Source organism: Sphaeramia orbicularis, chromosome 22 (genome assembly GCF_902148855.1).
Source record: "Sphaeramia orbicularis chromosome 22, fSphaOr1.1, whole genome shotgun sequence".
Lineage (NCBI taxonomy): Eukaryota > Metazoa > Chordata > Actinopteri > Kurtiformes > Apogonidae > Sphaeramia > Sphaeramia orbicularis.
The window spans coordinates 21,362,764-21,379,158 of NC_043978.1; the positions used below are offsets into that span (position 1 = coordinate 21,362,764).

The following is a 16,395-nucleotide window of genomic DNA, read 5'->3' on the forward strand; positions in this document are numbered from 1 at the left end:
AGTCAACCCCATATAGGAAAACATCAGATCGGTATCTCAGCATGCGTTATCTGACATTTCTGATAATAATCTCTGTGTACAGAATATGAGTTGCTACTAAATTTTGTGCTGCAAATGGATCGTTCAACTACTTTTATGCTACGTGACTAGAAAAATGAGCAAAATATTTATTGTATTGACATTCTGATTTCATTTTATAAAACAGATCACAGAGCAGCTTTGATGGGGGTGACAGAATAATTTGAGTGAGTCATAAGTTTATGATAGAAAATGTTGCACTGCATTGGTCTTTGTTTGAAATGCAAAATAACATAAAAGCCTCTTGATGATTTATTTAATCCTCTGAGTACATAAAAAGGTCAGACTGTTTTAATGCTGCTGATTTGCATATCTGTTGCCACAATGCTCTGTATTTTGCAGGCTGGTTTGGTTCTACAGTAAAGCATAAAACCCTTGACACCAAATTTCAAGCCTGTTTTTTTTTTTTCATACTGGAAAGCTAATGTTTTACAGGACCTTTTAGTCAGTAAACGTATTGATTTGAGGCGTTGCTGTGAATAGAAATCTATTCTCGGAGGGAACCCAGGGTTTATCAGAATCTGATAGGGTGGCCTCAGAGGGTTCAGTCAGGTTCAATGTCACCAACCACACTAAAAATAACCTGCCCTGCCTCTCTGAGCCTCGCAGCAAACAAAGTAAACTTAGCGAGGCTTGGAGAGAAATTTCATTGACTTCCTGTGTTCAAGGAGGTGCGTACATGGCTTCACCAGCAGGGGGCACTCTGAGGTTACAAATATTCAGATTTCTCAATGGGGGTAAAATATCATCATGTGGAGAATCACACAACCAGAAGAAGCAGACAAAATGGCCTCAGACAAAACTCAAAGTCATCCTTCCTGTAAGCTCGATGTGATGTGTTCATCCAGGTTGTCAGAGGTAGAGCTCAGAGTCCAGAGGGCTGGAAACACTGATAAAAACCTGACAAATCACACATACGCATCGACTCATAGGCTCTTCAGCACCATCCACACATCATGTACAAAACTCCAACCAACCCGGTCTCTAAATCTACTTCTTTCTTTTGCTTTGATCAGCCAAACATGTTTATGTGGAGGTAAAATCTTCTGGAGTGATGGTTTGTTTTGAGTCACTGGTAAATGATTCATCTTGTGAGTAAGCACTTTGAAACACAGCCATCAGTATCTGGGCCTCGGTATCAGTATCAGAGCTCTAAAAAAAACAGAACTCTGTGTTACTGCCAAGCTGCAAGCGGGTCACTTCGACCTGGCTAGCTGTTGAGGGGGCGGTAACAGGAAAACAAACTGTTCGCGGACCACCTACGATGCTCCAAGCAGAACATAAATGGAACAAAAATCAAGATGCTATTCCACGCATTACAAAACCATACAACCATGCAGGTGAAAGTCAGTGCTTAGTGGTCTGTTACTGGCACTCACATGTCGCTGGTAGGTGGAGAAGTGGATGTCAGGGATGAAAAGGACTGGCTGGGTCTCCAGGTCAGTCATCATCTTGAAAATGGTCATATCGTTACGTTTCTGGAGGATGGGGACTTTGACATCCACAACTGGAGAGAAAAATTATCAATAATCGAAACATGGTTCAACAAAACTCATAATAAAGACAGTAGAACAGTGTTTTTCAACCTTGGGGTCAGGACCCCACATGGGGTTGCCTGGAATTCAAATGGGGTCGCCTGAAATTTATAGTAATTGATGAAAAAAAAAAAAAAATTACTACTAAAAAAAATATGTTTCAATAATTCAATATATATATATATCATTATAATTAAAACACCACACACTTTTCCTAGTAAAAATTTAAAAAGCTGCATTATATATATTATATAGCCTAAAAGTCATTAGAAATTGATGTTTATTTGCAACAGTATAACAAACTATTACATCAGGTCTGTAAAACTCATTTTAGTTCAGTTCCACATTCAGTCCAGTTTGATCTGCAGTGGGCCGGACCAGTAAAATAATAGCAGTGAAAAAAGTAAAATTATATTATGATAATGTTTATATCTACAAAGTTTCCTTAAAACAACTTGAAATGCCTTAAGAAAAACAAGTGCAATTTGACCAATATTCTACCTCAGTTTATCAGTTTATCATTTACACGTGTGCATTACAATCGCAAAAAACATTTAGTAACAGGCAGAATCTTGGTCAAATTGCATTTACTTTTCTTAAGACATTTCCGTTTGTTCATATTTCTTCAGGTTATTCATGTTTTTTGTAAAAGTGTAGTTTGGTAATGTAAACATTTTCATGTAATTTGACTTTTTTACATCAAAAAAACAAAGAGAACATGTGGGGTTGTCATTATTTATAGGTTATTCTGATAATATTTTACTGGTTCTGACCCACTTTAAATCTAATTGGACTATATGTGTCTGTATGTGGAACCTGAATTAAATGATTTTAACACTACTGATTGTTAATATCTTCAGTGTAATTTTTGCAATTTTTCTTAAATTCATCTCACAGTTGGAAACTTTGGTGGGCTGGATTTGGCCCCCGGGCCACATGTTTCACACCTGTGTATTACATGATCAAAAACAAATTAATTTTAACAAAAAAAAAATGTTTTGACTGTCTGGGGTTGCCACAAATTTGTGATGTTAAAATGGGGTCACAAACCAAGAAAGGTTGGAAATCACTGCAGTAGAATATCAAGGGGAGTTTCATATACTTTATGAAGTTTCCCTTGGCAAAGTAAATTTATTCAGCACCAAAAGGCAGCCAGACTACCATTCTGCTGTTATGATGCTGGACAAGACAAGTTAAAATATATATATATGTCAATAAGCCCATTTTGTAACTTCTATTTGACTGATTTTATGTATCAGAATGTGTGTTATTCTTCATGAAAAGCGGGAAGATCTTACCACTACACAAAATATACTCAAATCATGTGAGAAAAAGGTAAAAGAGCACAGGGTGGCGAGCAAAAATTACAAGTTAAAGTTCTCTCAAAAGGACTCACAGGCCAAGCTGGGGTTGTGTTCGGTCACTTTGCCTTTCCGACGGGACTGTTTCCTCTCCTCATCTCGGATCTTCCTCTCAGCTCCTTTGTCACAGAAGACTTTAATCTGGCAATAGGCGCGGTGAATTGGTTTGTTGCTGCGATTGTTGTAGCTGTACGTGTCAATCTGCAGGTTCAGAGGAAGGCCCTTCACACCCTTCTGAGAGGAGAAGTCTGTGCTCAGACAGTTGACGGAGACGAAGATCTGCAGAGACAAAGACAAAGAGGATGAGGATGAAAGGGGAAGATGAGGGGACAGAGGTGACTGAGACAAGCATAAGCTTTGTTTGACATTAAATAGAACTGAATTTCCTTATTTATCAAGATACAAATGCTTTCAGTCATTACTTTACCCTCTTAAGACCCAGAAATGAAATGAATGAATGAAAAAGAAAAAAAAAAAATCACAAAAACAGATAAAAAAAAAAAAAAAAAGTTGCATGACACTGTTTCCAATCAAGACAACTATTTAATATAAAAAAAAGCCAAATATATATGTCACTCTGGGATCAGTGTACAAGCTGCTCTGCTGCACCCTTAACTGTTTTTTTTTTAATTTTATAACTTTTATTAACAATTCTTAACATACAATTTTAACACAAACTCAATAAAAATATACATTCACCCGACACATTTTTAGGTCAGAACTATGAAAGAAGAGACAAAAACAAAAGACAAACAAAAAGAAAATAACAAATCAACACATTAAATTTAAACTCATGATACAATTTAATTGTTCTGATTAATTCATTGTTTTTCTTTTTCAAATTTTCAATGTTGTTCCAGTAAGTTTTTGAGATCTGCTGCATCCTTAATTCCTCAAACTACATTCAGTGTTCTGTGTTGCCCTCTATTGGTCAACTCTTGTAATTACATCCTTTTTTTTTTTTTTTTTTTTCCTCATGCAGAGATGCTCCTTTGTCTTGTTACTGCTTGTACTGAAAACAGGCAACCATTGTGTCAACAGCACACACACTCTCATAGCGGAGTGTTTCTAAAACACTTAACAGATCATGGGGTCTGCAGTGGTTCACTCATGAACTGAATAAATATACTGCATTTAAATTTAACAGGAAATGTACTTTTTGTGTCCTATTTTAGCTTCAAAACCTTTTTATTGACAAGAGCTTTGGGAAATGTTACAAAAATCATATATAAGACATAAACTCATGAAACAAAATAAGTGACAGCAGTAAAAAAATAAATAAATAAATAAAAAATATTGTCATCAAAAATACGTTTTGTGGTCGTTTCTGCAAATACCCCAGAGCTGGTAAACATAAGGCGAGGGCTGCCCTTTGCAAATACAACAAATACAACAAGTCTATTTGTGCTATAGCTGGGGGCAAACCACACACACCTGCTCACACACACACATCTTTATCTGTCATCTAACACCTTGCTGATGAGAGGTTTAACCACCTCAGCGGGGCGGTGCTCACAAAAAACACACACAGAGTGAAGTACTGAACACACACACGGATGAACATCCTATGGACACAGGCCTCGAGTCAGGCGGCAGTTAGACCCACATCCTGGTGTGTGTTTGTGTGTGTGCGTTCAAATGATGTCTGTGCATGTGACTGTGTTTTCAGCGTAGCCTAAAGAGCCAAAGATGAGTCGTATGTACGGTGGATCGCCAACAGATATATAACCGGACTGGATTTCAGCCTTGAACTGTCCAATCTGGTTCTCATTTCCACCCCCTGCTGAGTTTCCTCATTCCTTAAGTCTGTTGGTCCTGTCAGGTGTGTGGAAATACCTCAACGTAGCAGCAGGTTTAGCGTCACAATAGGGGTGACAGGCAGGTTGGACCAGTCAAGAAAGTATGAGCAAGGAGCAGGAAACTCAGAGAAACACACAAACACCCCTCTGTCATGACTACGTGACCAGAAAAATAGGACCAGTGGCCCTGTAGTTTACTGGCCAAATTAAAAGCTTTGGGAAATGTATTCAGATGGCATTTATTATCATCCAGTTATGTGTATTTATTAAATTACAGAAATAGCCCATGTTTTGGTCATATTCCAATCAGATCTGTAAAAAATTCAAATTCCAACTTGATATCATTGATACTTGCTGATTTATTGGATCAATCCACTTCCTATTTGTTATAATGGGAAAGTTTTTCAAAGTCGCACCAAATCCAGAATCAGATCCGGATCGAAATAATTTCAATACCTTGTGTTGACATCATCATACAGAAGCTGTATACCAAGTTTGAAGTCAATCAGAACTGGAGTTTTGGAGAAGAAGACGATTGAAATTTTTTCCACATAAGAGCCCATGTTAAATTTTCCATAAGTTCCCGGATCCAGAAGAAGATCCTGATCAGCATGTGGACATTATGTTTTGGTCATCTCCCCATCAGGGCTGGACTGTAGAAATTTACACTGAATATCATTTATATTTACTGAGTTATTGCATCGATCCACTTCCTATCTCTTATAATGGGGACATTTTTCAAAGTTGCACCAAATCCAGAATAAGATCCGGATCCAAATAATTTCACTAAGTTTTGCTGAGACCATCATAAAGAAGCTGTATACCAAGTTTGAAGTCAATCGAAATTGTAGTTTTGGAGAAGAAGACGATTGAAAGTTTTGTAACGGACGGCACATGACGACAAAGGAGCAAAAATATTGATTGTATTGACATATTGATTTCCTTTTATAAAACAGATCACAGTGCAGCTTTGATGGGGGGGGGGGGGGGTGACAGAATAATTTGGGTGAGTCATAAGTTTATGATAGAAAATGTTACACTGCATTGGCCTTTGTTTGAAATGCAAAATAACATAACAACCTCTTGATGCTTTATTTAAACCTGTGAGTACATAAAAAGGTCAGACTGTTTTAATGCTGCTGATTTGCATATTTGTTGCTACAATGCTCTGTATTTCGCAGGCTGGTTTGTTTCTACAGCAGGGGTGTCAAACTCATTTTCTTCAGGGGGCCACATTCAGCCCAATTTAATCTGAAGTGGGCCAGACCAGTAAAATACTAGCATAATAGCCAATAAATAATGACAACTCCAAATTTTTTTGGTGCAAAAAATAACATTAAATTATGCCAATATTTACATTTACAAACTATCCAAACAAAAAGGATGTGAATAAGATGAAAAAATTGAAATTTGTTAAGAAATATAAGTACAATTTTATCAATATTATGCCTTGACTTATCATTTATAGGCTACATGTGCATTACAAAGGAGATCTACAAAGACAAAAAACATTTAGTAACAGGCAAAATATTGTTAAAATTACACTTAATTTCCTTTAGACATTTCAGGTTGTTCATATTTGTTCAGGTTATTCACATTTTACTGTTAAGGATAGTTTGCTAATGTAAATATTTTTATAATTTGATGTTTTTTGCACTAAATCAAAGAGAAAAAAATGGTGTTGTCATTATTTATAGGTCATTACAATATTATTTTTGAGTTTGATGCCCTAACTTGCACTTTGCCAATTCATCCCGCGGGCCGGGATTTGGCCCCCGGGCTGTATGTTTGACACCTGTGTTCTACAGTAAAGTATAAAACCCTTGAAACCAAATTTCAAGTCTGTTTTTTTTTAGTACTGGAAAGGGTTGGACCAGTCAAGAGAGTATGAGCAAGGAGCAGGAAACTCAGACAAACACACAAACACCCCTCCGTCACGTCCTCTGTGCAACCTGATGGGGGAGGAGGCGCAGCATGACGCCATTCTTATCTTCAATTTAACCCTCATTTTACTTCAACGACTGTTTTGGAGGATCACAGTGAACAAAGTGGATGATGATCAGCGACAAAGGGGTGTCAACACCTGAAGTATTAACTGTGGTTTCCCAAAAAACTACAAACCCTCTTCGCCTCAGTCTATTTTTAACCAAAGGTGATAATTTTGTTCAAAGCTCATATTAAGAGTTGAAGACGAGGAAGTTGCATCATTATATAGAAACCGTGGATCAGCAGTGATCCTGTGAACAGCCGGTATGTGTTTTCACATGGACGCTGAAAGGGAAACAGTAGTCGTCACCCGTGCAGGTTTGTGTTTGGAGGATGTTCAACGTGACTTTTAAAGCTGCGTGTGTGTCAACATTTATTTTTCATCATCTTACTTTAGCTTCCTCGTTGGTGTCCCAGGTAAAGGAAATGGCGTTATAGGAAATCTCCTCAATGTTCCCGATGGTGTTGAAGCTCTCCTTGTAGTCGGCTGAAAAAACACAATGCACAAAAAAAAAAAAAAATTGCATAAAATCTTAAAAACAGCAGAATTCCTTTAGAAATGCTTGGTGTTTGCATTGAGCTGAACTTTCACACTGAAACAACACACCTTTTCTGCATGTCAGTGTCATTACACAGCTTTCCGCAAGTTGTGCAACTCAAGTTAATTGGCTAAATAAACTCTTCAAAATCTGTTGGATTACTGACTCACAAAACAGAATACATGCAAAGTGATATGTAGTTCTCACAGGACAGCGACGCTACAAACATAGTACAATCTTACAGAATTATAGAATAGATTAAACAACTAACAACACAGAAAGTGGTGGAAATGAGTTCAACCTTAAACATCTGCAGCAGTAAAATCAATATAAAAATCACCATATTCAATAGTAGAACACTGACAGGAAACAGCTCCTTCTCCACATGCAATCACCTTCCTTTCTAATATTTATTCAGTATTAATCCAAACATAAATGCACTATTTTTAATAGACTTGAGTTCAAAGATATACATACTGTTACAAACTGTTGATATTGTGCCTATTCGTATATTATGTCTATTTTTAGTCCTATTCTATTTTTCCTTTTGCTAAATTTTATTTTTTATTTTCTTATCTTGTTTTTAGTTTTTGTAATAATAATAATAATAATAATAATAATAATAATAATAACATATTGCATTTATAAAGTACTTTTCATTCAGCAGGCACAACTGTTCTTATTTTCTATTTTTTTTATTTTTGTTTTGTTTCATTATTATTTTTTTCCCCAATGTTTTGTATTATGTTTGTGTCTGAAATAAACTAAAACTCAACTAAACTAAAGTTCTACAGAGAGAAGACAGCCAAAAAAAATGAAATACTGTATCAGGAATAAAAGACTAAGCGCAATTTTATATTAACTCTGTACTTATTTCCTGAAGTATTGTTTTTTTTTTTTTTTTACTCATATTGTTGCACTGACTGGAATAGCACTCCTAATTTTATTGTACACACAATGACAATAAAGGCTATTCTATTCTATTCTATTCTATTGGTTGTTTCAGTTGAGTCCCTGGATCATTAAAGTCTTAAAACTAAACGTCTGCCGCTCTCACCGATGTCGAGACACCTCTGTTTGGCGGTGTGTTGTCTGGAATGCCAGTATTTCCAGTGTTTCAGCTGATCGTCCCTGCACTTCTCCTCGCCAAACACCACCATCACCACACTCTGTTAACAGATACAACACACAACGATAAGCCTCATGACACTGGCGGTCTTGTTTAATTTCTTTTTTTTCTTCCTCCTCCGCTCTTACCCTGACTTTGGTGATGGGCTGCTGCATGCCCTTGTTGTCCACCTCCCTCAGGGTGATGGGGTAAAACTGGCCCTTGTTGAGGTACGTCATCGTTCCGTCGCCTGTTTTCTGACGTAGGGACTTGGAGGCCTCCAGAGTGTACTCAAAGTTGTTCCTAAAATACAGTAAAACACACAGAGTTAAAAGCAAGAATGGGCAAAAAACAGAGGGAATAATAAAAGGAAGCAATCTTAAATACAATATATTTAAGTGTCACTAAAATAAGAGTAATGGGCCTTAGAACTACAAAAAAAAAATGGACATATAAGTATCAGACTCTATTACTATGTGTTAAGTAGATTTTTCCAGTATGAATGTACTTTATCTAAGCACTTATTTTGAATTTTTACACAAATATCTTATAAATATTCCAACAATATTTTCAAAACCAGCCAGTTTTTTAATGCATTAAAGGGAGGAGGAAGATTATCTTAATTTTGCATAGTAGTGTGTGTTCTTAACTTCCAAATCTATTTCAACCTATAATAATAATAATAATAATAATAATAATAATAATAATAATAATAATAATAATAATAATAAGAAGAAGAAGAAGAAGAAGAAGAAGAAGAAGAAGAAGAAGAAGAAGAAGAAGAAATTTGTGATGTTAAAATGAGGTCACGAGTCAAAAAAGGTTGGAAACCACTGATTTAAGCTGTTACCGATGCACTAGTGATGTTTTGAAAGCTCATAGTAAATACTTTGGTTGAAAATTAACTGTGAGGTGAAACTTGATGCTTTATTTTGATGCTGCAGCTGCACAGTGACCTAAAATCAGTGCGGTGTTGAGCGAGGCCAGGTAACGCCGTGTGCAGACTCTAGTCTTTCACACGCTGGGGAGTCTGGTGTCTCCCCTGTGACCGGGAATGAATGGGGCCCATTCTGCAGCGTTGTGTCAGAACTGAATGGCGGAGCGGCGGTGGAAGCCGGACGGTGGGCCGGCGGCAGCGTGGCTTACCCCGGCACGGTGTCAAACTGAGTGTAGTCCTCAGGCGTCATGGAGGCCATACGTAACTGGAGATCCCCTGGGAAGGTAAACACCTGCGCCGCACAAAAAGACAGACAGGGACAAAGTAAGACGCTACACAGCCAGAATATTTATACAATCAACCTGAGGAATCATCAGAATTTTACCGTATTGTACCCTTGGGGATTTTTACTTCACTGCTGTGTGTTTATTTCGATTTTATGACCCACCTATCCCCCTTCATTCTCATTTCTTTTCGTTTCAGTGGCGTCTTCCCACCTCACCCCCTCCTGTACAGGGGTTTTGTTGGGTTACTCTTTTCTAAGGTAATTCCCCTCCAGGTTAAAAAGAGAAAGAGGAGAGAGAAAAGGCTTTGGCTATTGTAGGAGAAAAGTACAGCACTTTATTGTGTTGGTGAGACAATGGCATAATAACACACTGGCCGCTATTTTGGCATGTTCAAATAAAACCAGGGAAGGCTGAGCCCACCGCTGGCTCCATGGGATCAGGTGAATATCCTATTGTTTGATGGGAGAGATCTGAGAGAGGAGAGGAGAGGGAAGCGAGGGAAAGGAGGAGGAGGAAGAGGAGGGGGTGTTGGGGTTTAGAAAGAGGGGGATCGTAACACACACCTCCTGGGAACTATCCTTGAAACTCTCTGAGAAGGTGGAGTCTGGGGGAGTGCGGGACTGGGTGCTGGGGCTGAACTGGACCGCGCTGTGGGAGAGCTGGCGGTCGAAGACGCCCACGTGGCCGTCGGTTTCGGCGCAGTTGTTCGGCACGGTCACCGAGAAGCCGTGGGTGGGCACCTCCGTCTTGATGGGCGGGAAGTTTGGCACGGCGGCGATGGAAACTGTGACAGTCGTGTCTGGACAAACAAACGGGAAAACCAGGAGAGTGATGATCAGGTTTTCTGTTTTGTAAGCCTGCTCTTGTCTGCTTGGATCAGATAATGCCAACGGACCTGGTGAAGGGAACTGGGCCCTCTTGTCCTGAGCCAGGTGAAGGAGATTGAACGGACCCTTAAGGACCTGAATCCTGCTCTCCATACCGGCGTCCTGAAGCGGGGCTATTGGATGTCCAACCTGAATCTGATGTCTGGATAAAGGAATGGAATGAAATATGTTCAATCAAAGTTCACTGTTTAATTACATAAATACAAAACAGTTTTTATTCCAGCAGTTATTCTGTTTTATATTTATAATTGTGTCTTTTGTGTTATTGTGTACTCTCTACTGTGAAGCACTTTGTGACTAATGACTGTGAAAAGTGAAATAAAAATAAACTTTATGTACTTTACTTACTAATGGCACTTGTTGAATTCATGTATGTATGCATGATGTACTACAAACTATATTGTATCATGTTATTCTGAGTGGTATTATATTGTAACATATCATATTTCATCACATCATATCACCTTGTATTCTAACTAGGGCTGGACAACAAATTGAATTAATTCAATTAATGAAGTTTCACTTTCTAAAAATCAAGAAAAATACCTAAAATCGCACAGTCACGGTTATTCCTCTAGAGAACATTCTTCCTCAACAGTAATTTAAAAAGGAAACTTGTTTGCTCTTTCTAATAATATTCATTATAATGAGTTTTTCTTGTCATATTGCCATATTGCATATAGTTGTAGTCAAGACAGAATATTTGGTTTGTAGTCCATCTTTGGCTAAAAAAACAGTTGTAAAAAAACCTAATCCATAAAATTATCCACCATATTGTAAAAAAAATTGAGTTTTAAGTTATTGGCTACATCACCCAGTTTTAATTGTAACATATCTTATTGTATCATGTCATACTGGAACATATTGAATCATACTTTGACATATTATTGTACTGTATCACACTGCATCATAACATTGTCACATATCACCATCATTTATCATGACATGCATCTACAAAACCTTTAATTATTTAATCATCATCATTGTTAAATCTAAATAACAACTGTTCTAAACCTATTTGTACACAATGTTTTACACAGTAACACAACTTTATTCCTTTACTGGACGTGAGATTTTAAAGCTTTAATATTTGTCTTGCATTTGTATTTTATTTTCCATTACATAGAGTGAGTAGAACCTTGTTTACATCCCTTCTCAGACCGGAACAGAAAGGTATTAGTCTGCCCTGAGGTGTTTTGTGAAATTATTACAACCATAAAATCGAAAATGTAAAATCAGGAAACATAGAAGACCTCTGGGTTTCTTTTACAGGGGGATTTAGGCGGGTTGTCTCCTACCTTTTGTTGGGATCCACATCAGAGACCAGTGTGTCTGGCTTGCTCTGAGGTATTGTTCTCTTTTCCCTGGGCACCTGTATGGGAGGGTAAACACAGCCGCTCAGCATCTGACCACATCACATCCAACTACTCAGGTCATCCTGCTGTCTATATAGGCGACTGGATCAGTTACATGACGTGTGCTCTGCCTCACAGATGTTGTGTAATGGTTGGATGACACAATGATTGAAGATCGTATATACCTCTGTTTTGATTACACTCTCATCTGCTTTATTTAGCAGCCTACAGTGAGATTTTTCTGCTATGTTTTTAGTGGTTGTGTACCTTATAGTAGTCGTAGAGGAGGCCCAACGCTGCGGCGCTGTCTTCGTCTCCGTTGATGCTCATCATGGCTTTGGTGGCGGCCGTCAGAGGGTTCTCCAGAAATGACTTCCACGCTTCGTCTTCGTTGGTGAAGGAACGACGTTGGCCGCCATAACCCGCCTCGTTCTGCAGAACCAGGACGGCACGTTTACTGGAAGAGACGAGGGTTTTCAGAGTTTATTGAACAGCCACCACAAACCAAAAGCATCTACTGATCTAAAGTGTTTCATGACTTCTGAACCACTAATCCAATTATTATGTTAAAACAATTCAGGTGAAATGCTGCGTCTTAGCCTCTCAGATGTGATCTGTTTGGACATTAAGAGGATTTGTACAGAATAAGGAAACACCATGATCTTCTCTGATAAAACCCACATATTTAGACAAATGACACCGGTTGTAGATGCTTGTTTTTATGTTCAGTTAATGGCGTATTTTGCTGAAAAGGTCACTTTTTCCTCAGTTTTCTCTGTTTAGATATAATGCTCCTTGAATTCACTCTCATATATCACATCATTTGAACGTTCAGAGGCTTTGTAGTGAATGTAAAAACATCATTTTCTACAACATTGATTCACCAGAATTTGATCAATGACAGTGGATGTAGATGCTTGTTTTTATGTTCAGTTAAGGATATATTTTGTTGAAAAAGTCACTTTTATCACCATTTTTTCTGATTTGATAGAATAACCTTCGAATTTACTCTGAGCTTTTATGAACATTTACATAATCAACAAATCAAACATGGGAAAATACCTGATTTTCACTGAAAAATGCTAAATGCAGAGGATAACATTATAATAAATCACTTGAGAAAGGTTAAATAGAGGAAAAATTAATTTGGAATTTGCCACATGAATAATTCTAGGTCTTTAAAGGTTAAACTTTTTAGGAAATTATATTTGGTAAATGGTTTGGTGTAGTGATAGGGCTGTTAGTATTGGGGGAATGTGGTGACTTTAAAAGAAAACAATGGCTCAAAAATGAGAAACTGCACCTGAAGTCACTGAGATTTATGCCCTGTGAAATTCACTTCTACATGTGCGGACGCAGAATTTGATATTCAGTGATAGAGATTCATATTTTGATTGATTTGTTCGATTTCTTTTCTTAGATCTTCACTTCAACAGTTATTTAATTTGCAATAAAGGCAAAAATAGTTCAAAACAGGCTGATTAATCTGAATTATGTCGACCTGTGAACCTCTAGTTGGGACACAGACTTTAACCTTTACCAGACAACACTCCTTGAAGGCCTCCAATCACAGCCGAACAGGTTATAACTCAGACATCAACAACACAGAAGTTCTTTATCTGTGGGACCTGTTGTTCAAGCTTTTCCATGATTGTGCAACAAATCTCAGCCGTCGGATGACTGAGGCGAGAGAAAGATGCTCTACAGGCTGGTCCAGTGTGACGACTCTGCTGTGTTTGGATCACACACCATTGGCTGAGGAGCTGACCACAAATGACGCATCCGACCTGGCTGCATTCCTGCACTTTACCATGGCCATGCTACTGTTTTGTAAAAGGGAAGCCGCTTCTGAAGAATAATCATGAGTTTTCCTGTCACCGCCCATGTTAAGACACCAGGGTTTTACAAACAGACGTGTGAGAAGAATCAGCTGGATGTAATTCTGGTATATTAAATTAACTTATCATTGTCATTTGATATGTCAACACTCTAGATCAGGGGTGTCAAAAATGCAACCCGGGGGCCAAATCCAGCCCACAGGATGAATTAGTGAAACACAAAAATTACACTGAAGATATTAACAATCAAGGATGTCAAAATAATTTTAGGTCAATTCAATCTAAAGTGGGTCGGACCAGTAAAATACTATCATAATAACCTATAAATAATGAAAACCACAATTTTTTCTCTTTGTTGTAGTTTTTTAAAAAAAGGAAAATTACACAAAAATGTTAACATTTACAAACTAGCCTTTTACAAAAAATGTGAAAAACCTGAACAAATATGAACAATCTGAAATGTCTTAAGAGAATTTAGAGTAACTGTACCAATATTCTCTCTGATATTAAATGTTTTGTGCATTTGTAGATCCACTGTGATCTGTAAGTTGTAATGAACATGTAAAAATGAGAAGCTGAGGCCAAATAATGGCATAAATTGTTAAAATTGCACTTTTTTTTCTTAATAAATTTCATTTTGGTCATGGTTGTTCATATTTTTCCACATTTTTTTAAAGGATGTAAAAATTTTGATAATATAATTTTACTTTTTTTAACTCTAAAACATAGAAATTAGACATACACAGTTTGGAATTGATATTATTTTTGTATTATTGTGTTATTATTTTAATCATCCGGCCCATTGCAGGTCATATTGGGTTGTATGTGGCCCCTGAACTAACATGAGTTTGACACCCCTGCTCTAGACGCTTCCTTACAGTAACTGTGAAAGCTTATATTGACTTAGAAGTGTAAAGATGAAAAGTAAACCCTCTCCATCAAATCCTCTGCCACGAAAAAGTACTTATGATCAGGTGTAAACGGACAGGTTCAGTTTCCATGCTGAGTATCTACAACAAATGCAGCTTTTCTCCCTCAATGGCTGGAGCAAAGTGATAATTAGTAATCCTATATCTAATTGTGCCATTCACAAATCGCAACCTGATAAGATCCATTATTTTCTGGCGATAAAACTCCAAAGTAACACAAGCCATTAGTCTCCACAAAGAGGAGTCTGATTGTTTTCCAAGGAGACGTTACATTTAGATCTCACCTTATGGTGTTGGAGACAGTAAAAGCAAGATGCGTTCAAGAGCATACAGGTCATACAGGAATGAAAAAACAGAAAAGGAAAGACACGAGTGTTTTGCTTGTGGAGAGGCTGTATATGTTCTTAAATCCAAAATTTGGGGAAAAGCATGCGACTAATGCACAGTAAAACCCACTCATATGGCACTTTGCTTGCTTACATTGTCTGTGTCAGTAGTCGAGCCAACGCCTAACAGGTGTACTATTTCATTCCTCTCAAAAGTGTCCTTGTCATTGGCCTCAAAAAACGGCACAAAACACGGGATAATCATCTTTCACAACATGCAAGAAATGTTTATTTATTTGTGGAAGCTGCTGATACTTGGAAATAAGCGTGGAAATGAGTTGCAAAGACAGTTTTCTTAAGCTGACAGACAGTACTGTGTTTATTCCTGAACAAACATCATTAAGACTATCCACATAACTGTTAGAGCTTACAGCAAAATCAAACACGGGCTAGTTTTTTTTTTTTAAAATTCTAACAGCCGCTTGTTGTGCTCGCACGACAGGTGGAGATACACCTGTACAGGCTTGAACATGACAGGTGAAACAGCACTGAGCAAAAAAATCCATGGGAAACTATGAGATACAATCATTTCCATAAACTTGGCAGGTCGAATTGGATCAAACTTACCCTTAAGTAAAAACAAAGCGGTTATAATACTGGGAAATAATTCTCAGTGCAAATGCAAAAACACCAAAGCATCTGCTGCTGCAGCAAAAAATAAATAAATAAATAAGAAGCTCAGGTGAAGTTTGATCTCAGGTTTTACAAATCCACCATGGAGGAAAAAGTTTACCAAAAATTCCAAAAATATATTTAGAGTCAATATTTGAAGCTTATAGTGTTGGACCTGTTTGTTGTGCAGGGTAGAAGTGGAGAGTTGTGACTTACTTGTCATGCTCCTGTGACATCTCGGTCGGTCGAACTGGACTTTCTAGTTGGTACTGAAAATCCGATCCGTCTTCTTTACTGTGGAAAAGTCTGCCGCAAACTCTGGATGAGGGCTGCGGCAACAAACAAGGTGTCCCCTACTCAGAGAACGGGTTTTGTCTGCTTTTCTCGCTTTTTGGGGCAATGGTGAGAAATTCAGGCCGGTTTTACCTGTGACAGGGCCTCGGATTGGATTACAGGTGAGCCAAGGGGCGGGGCTTAACTGTCAATTACTTCACTTAGATTTTGATTGGCTCGTGTGCTGTCCACGGAGGGACTCCCGTGAAAAAGACAGAGCACAGATAACAGCTGGGATTCTGTCATGATGTGGTACTGATTGAAAATACACAGTTGGAATATTTAACCCTTTTTTTACAGTTCTTCTCCAGCTGGTCTCTTATATTCATGGGTTTTGTTGTTTCAGTTCCACATCAGCCAACACAGTAGATATTTATGCATCATCCCATACTCTGAAATTCATACCATTACTGTCAATTTGCTGT

At 37.8% G+C, this 16,395-nt stretch overlaps 1 protein-coding gene across 1 annotated transcript in view; it reads right to left on the reverse strand.

Moving 5' to 3' along the window:
• Positions 1–16,040, reverse strand: part of grhl1 (grainyhead-like transcription factor 1) — a 28,022-nt gene extending 11,982 nt beyond the window's left edge. The window contains exons 1-11 of the mRNA XM_030127611.1: positions 15,854–16,040; positions 12,140–12,329; positions 11,816–11,889; positions 10,526–10,659; positions 10,194–10,429; positions 9,553–9,635; positions 8,556–8,709; positions 8,356–8,467; positions 7,152–7,246; positions 3,010–3,253; positions 1,458–1,585 (exon numbers count right to left, since the gene is read on the reverse strand). Of these exons, the coding sequence (XP_029983471.1) occupies positions 1,458–1,585; positions 3,010–3,253; positions 7,152–7,246; positions 8,356–8,467; positions 8,556–8,709; positions 9,553–9,635; positions 10,194–10,429; positions 10,526–10,659; positions 11,816–11,889; positions 12,140–12,329; positions 15,854–15,873 (1,470 nt within the window). The 5' untranslated portion in view covers positions 15,874–16,040. The remainder of the gene's footprint in view (positions 1–1,457; positions 1,586–3,009; positions 3,254–7,151; positions 7,247–8,355; positions 8,468–8,555; positions 8,710–9,552; positions 9,636–10,193; positions 10,430–10,525; positions 10,660–11,815; positions 11,890–12,139; positions 12,330–15,853) is intronic.
• Between the last annotated feature and the right edge of the window lie 355 nt (positions 16,041–16,395).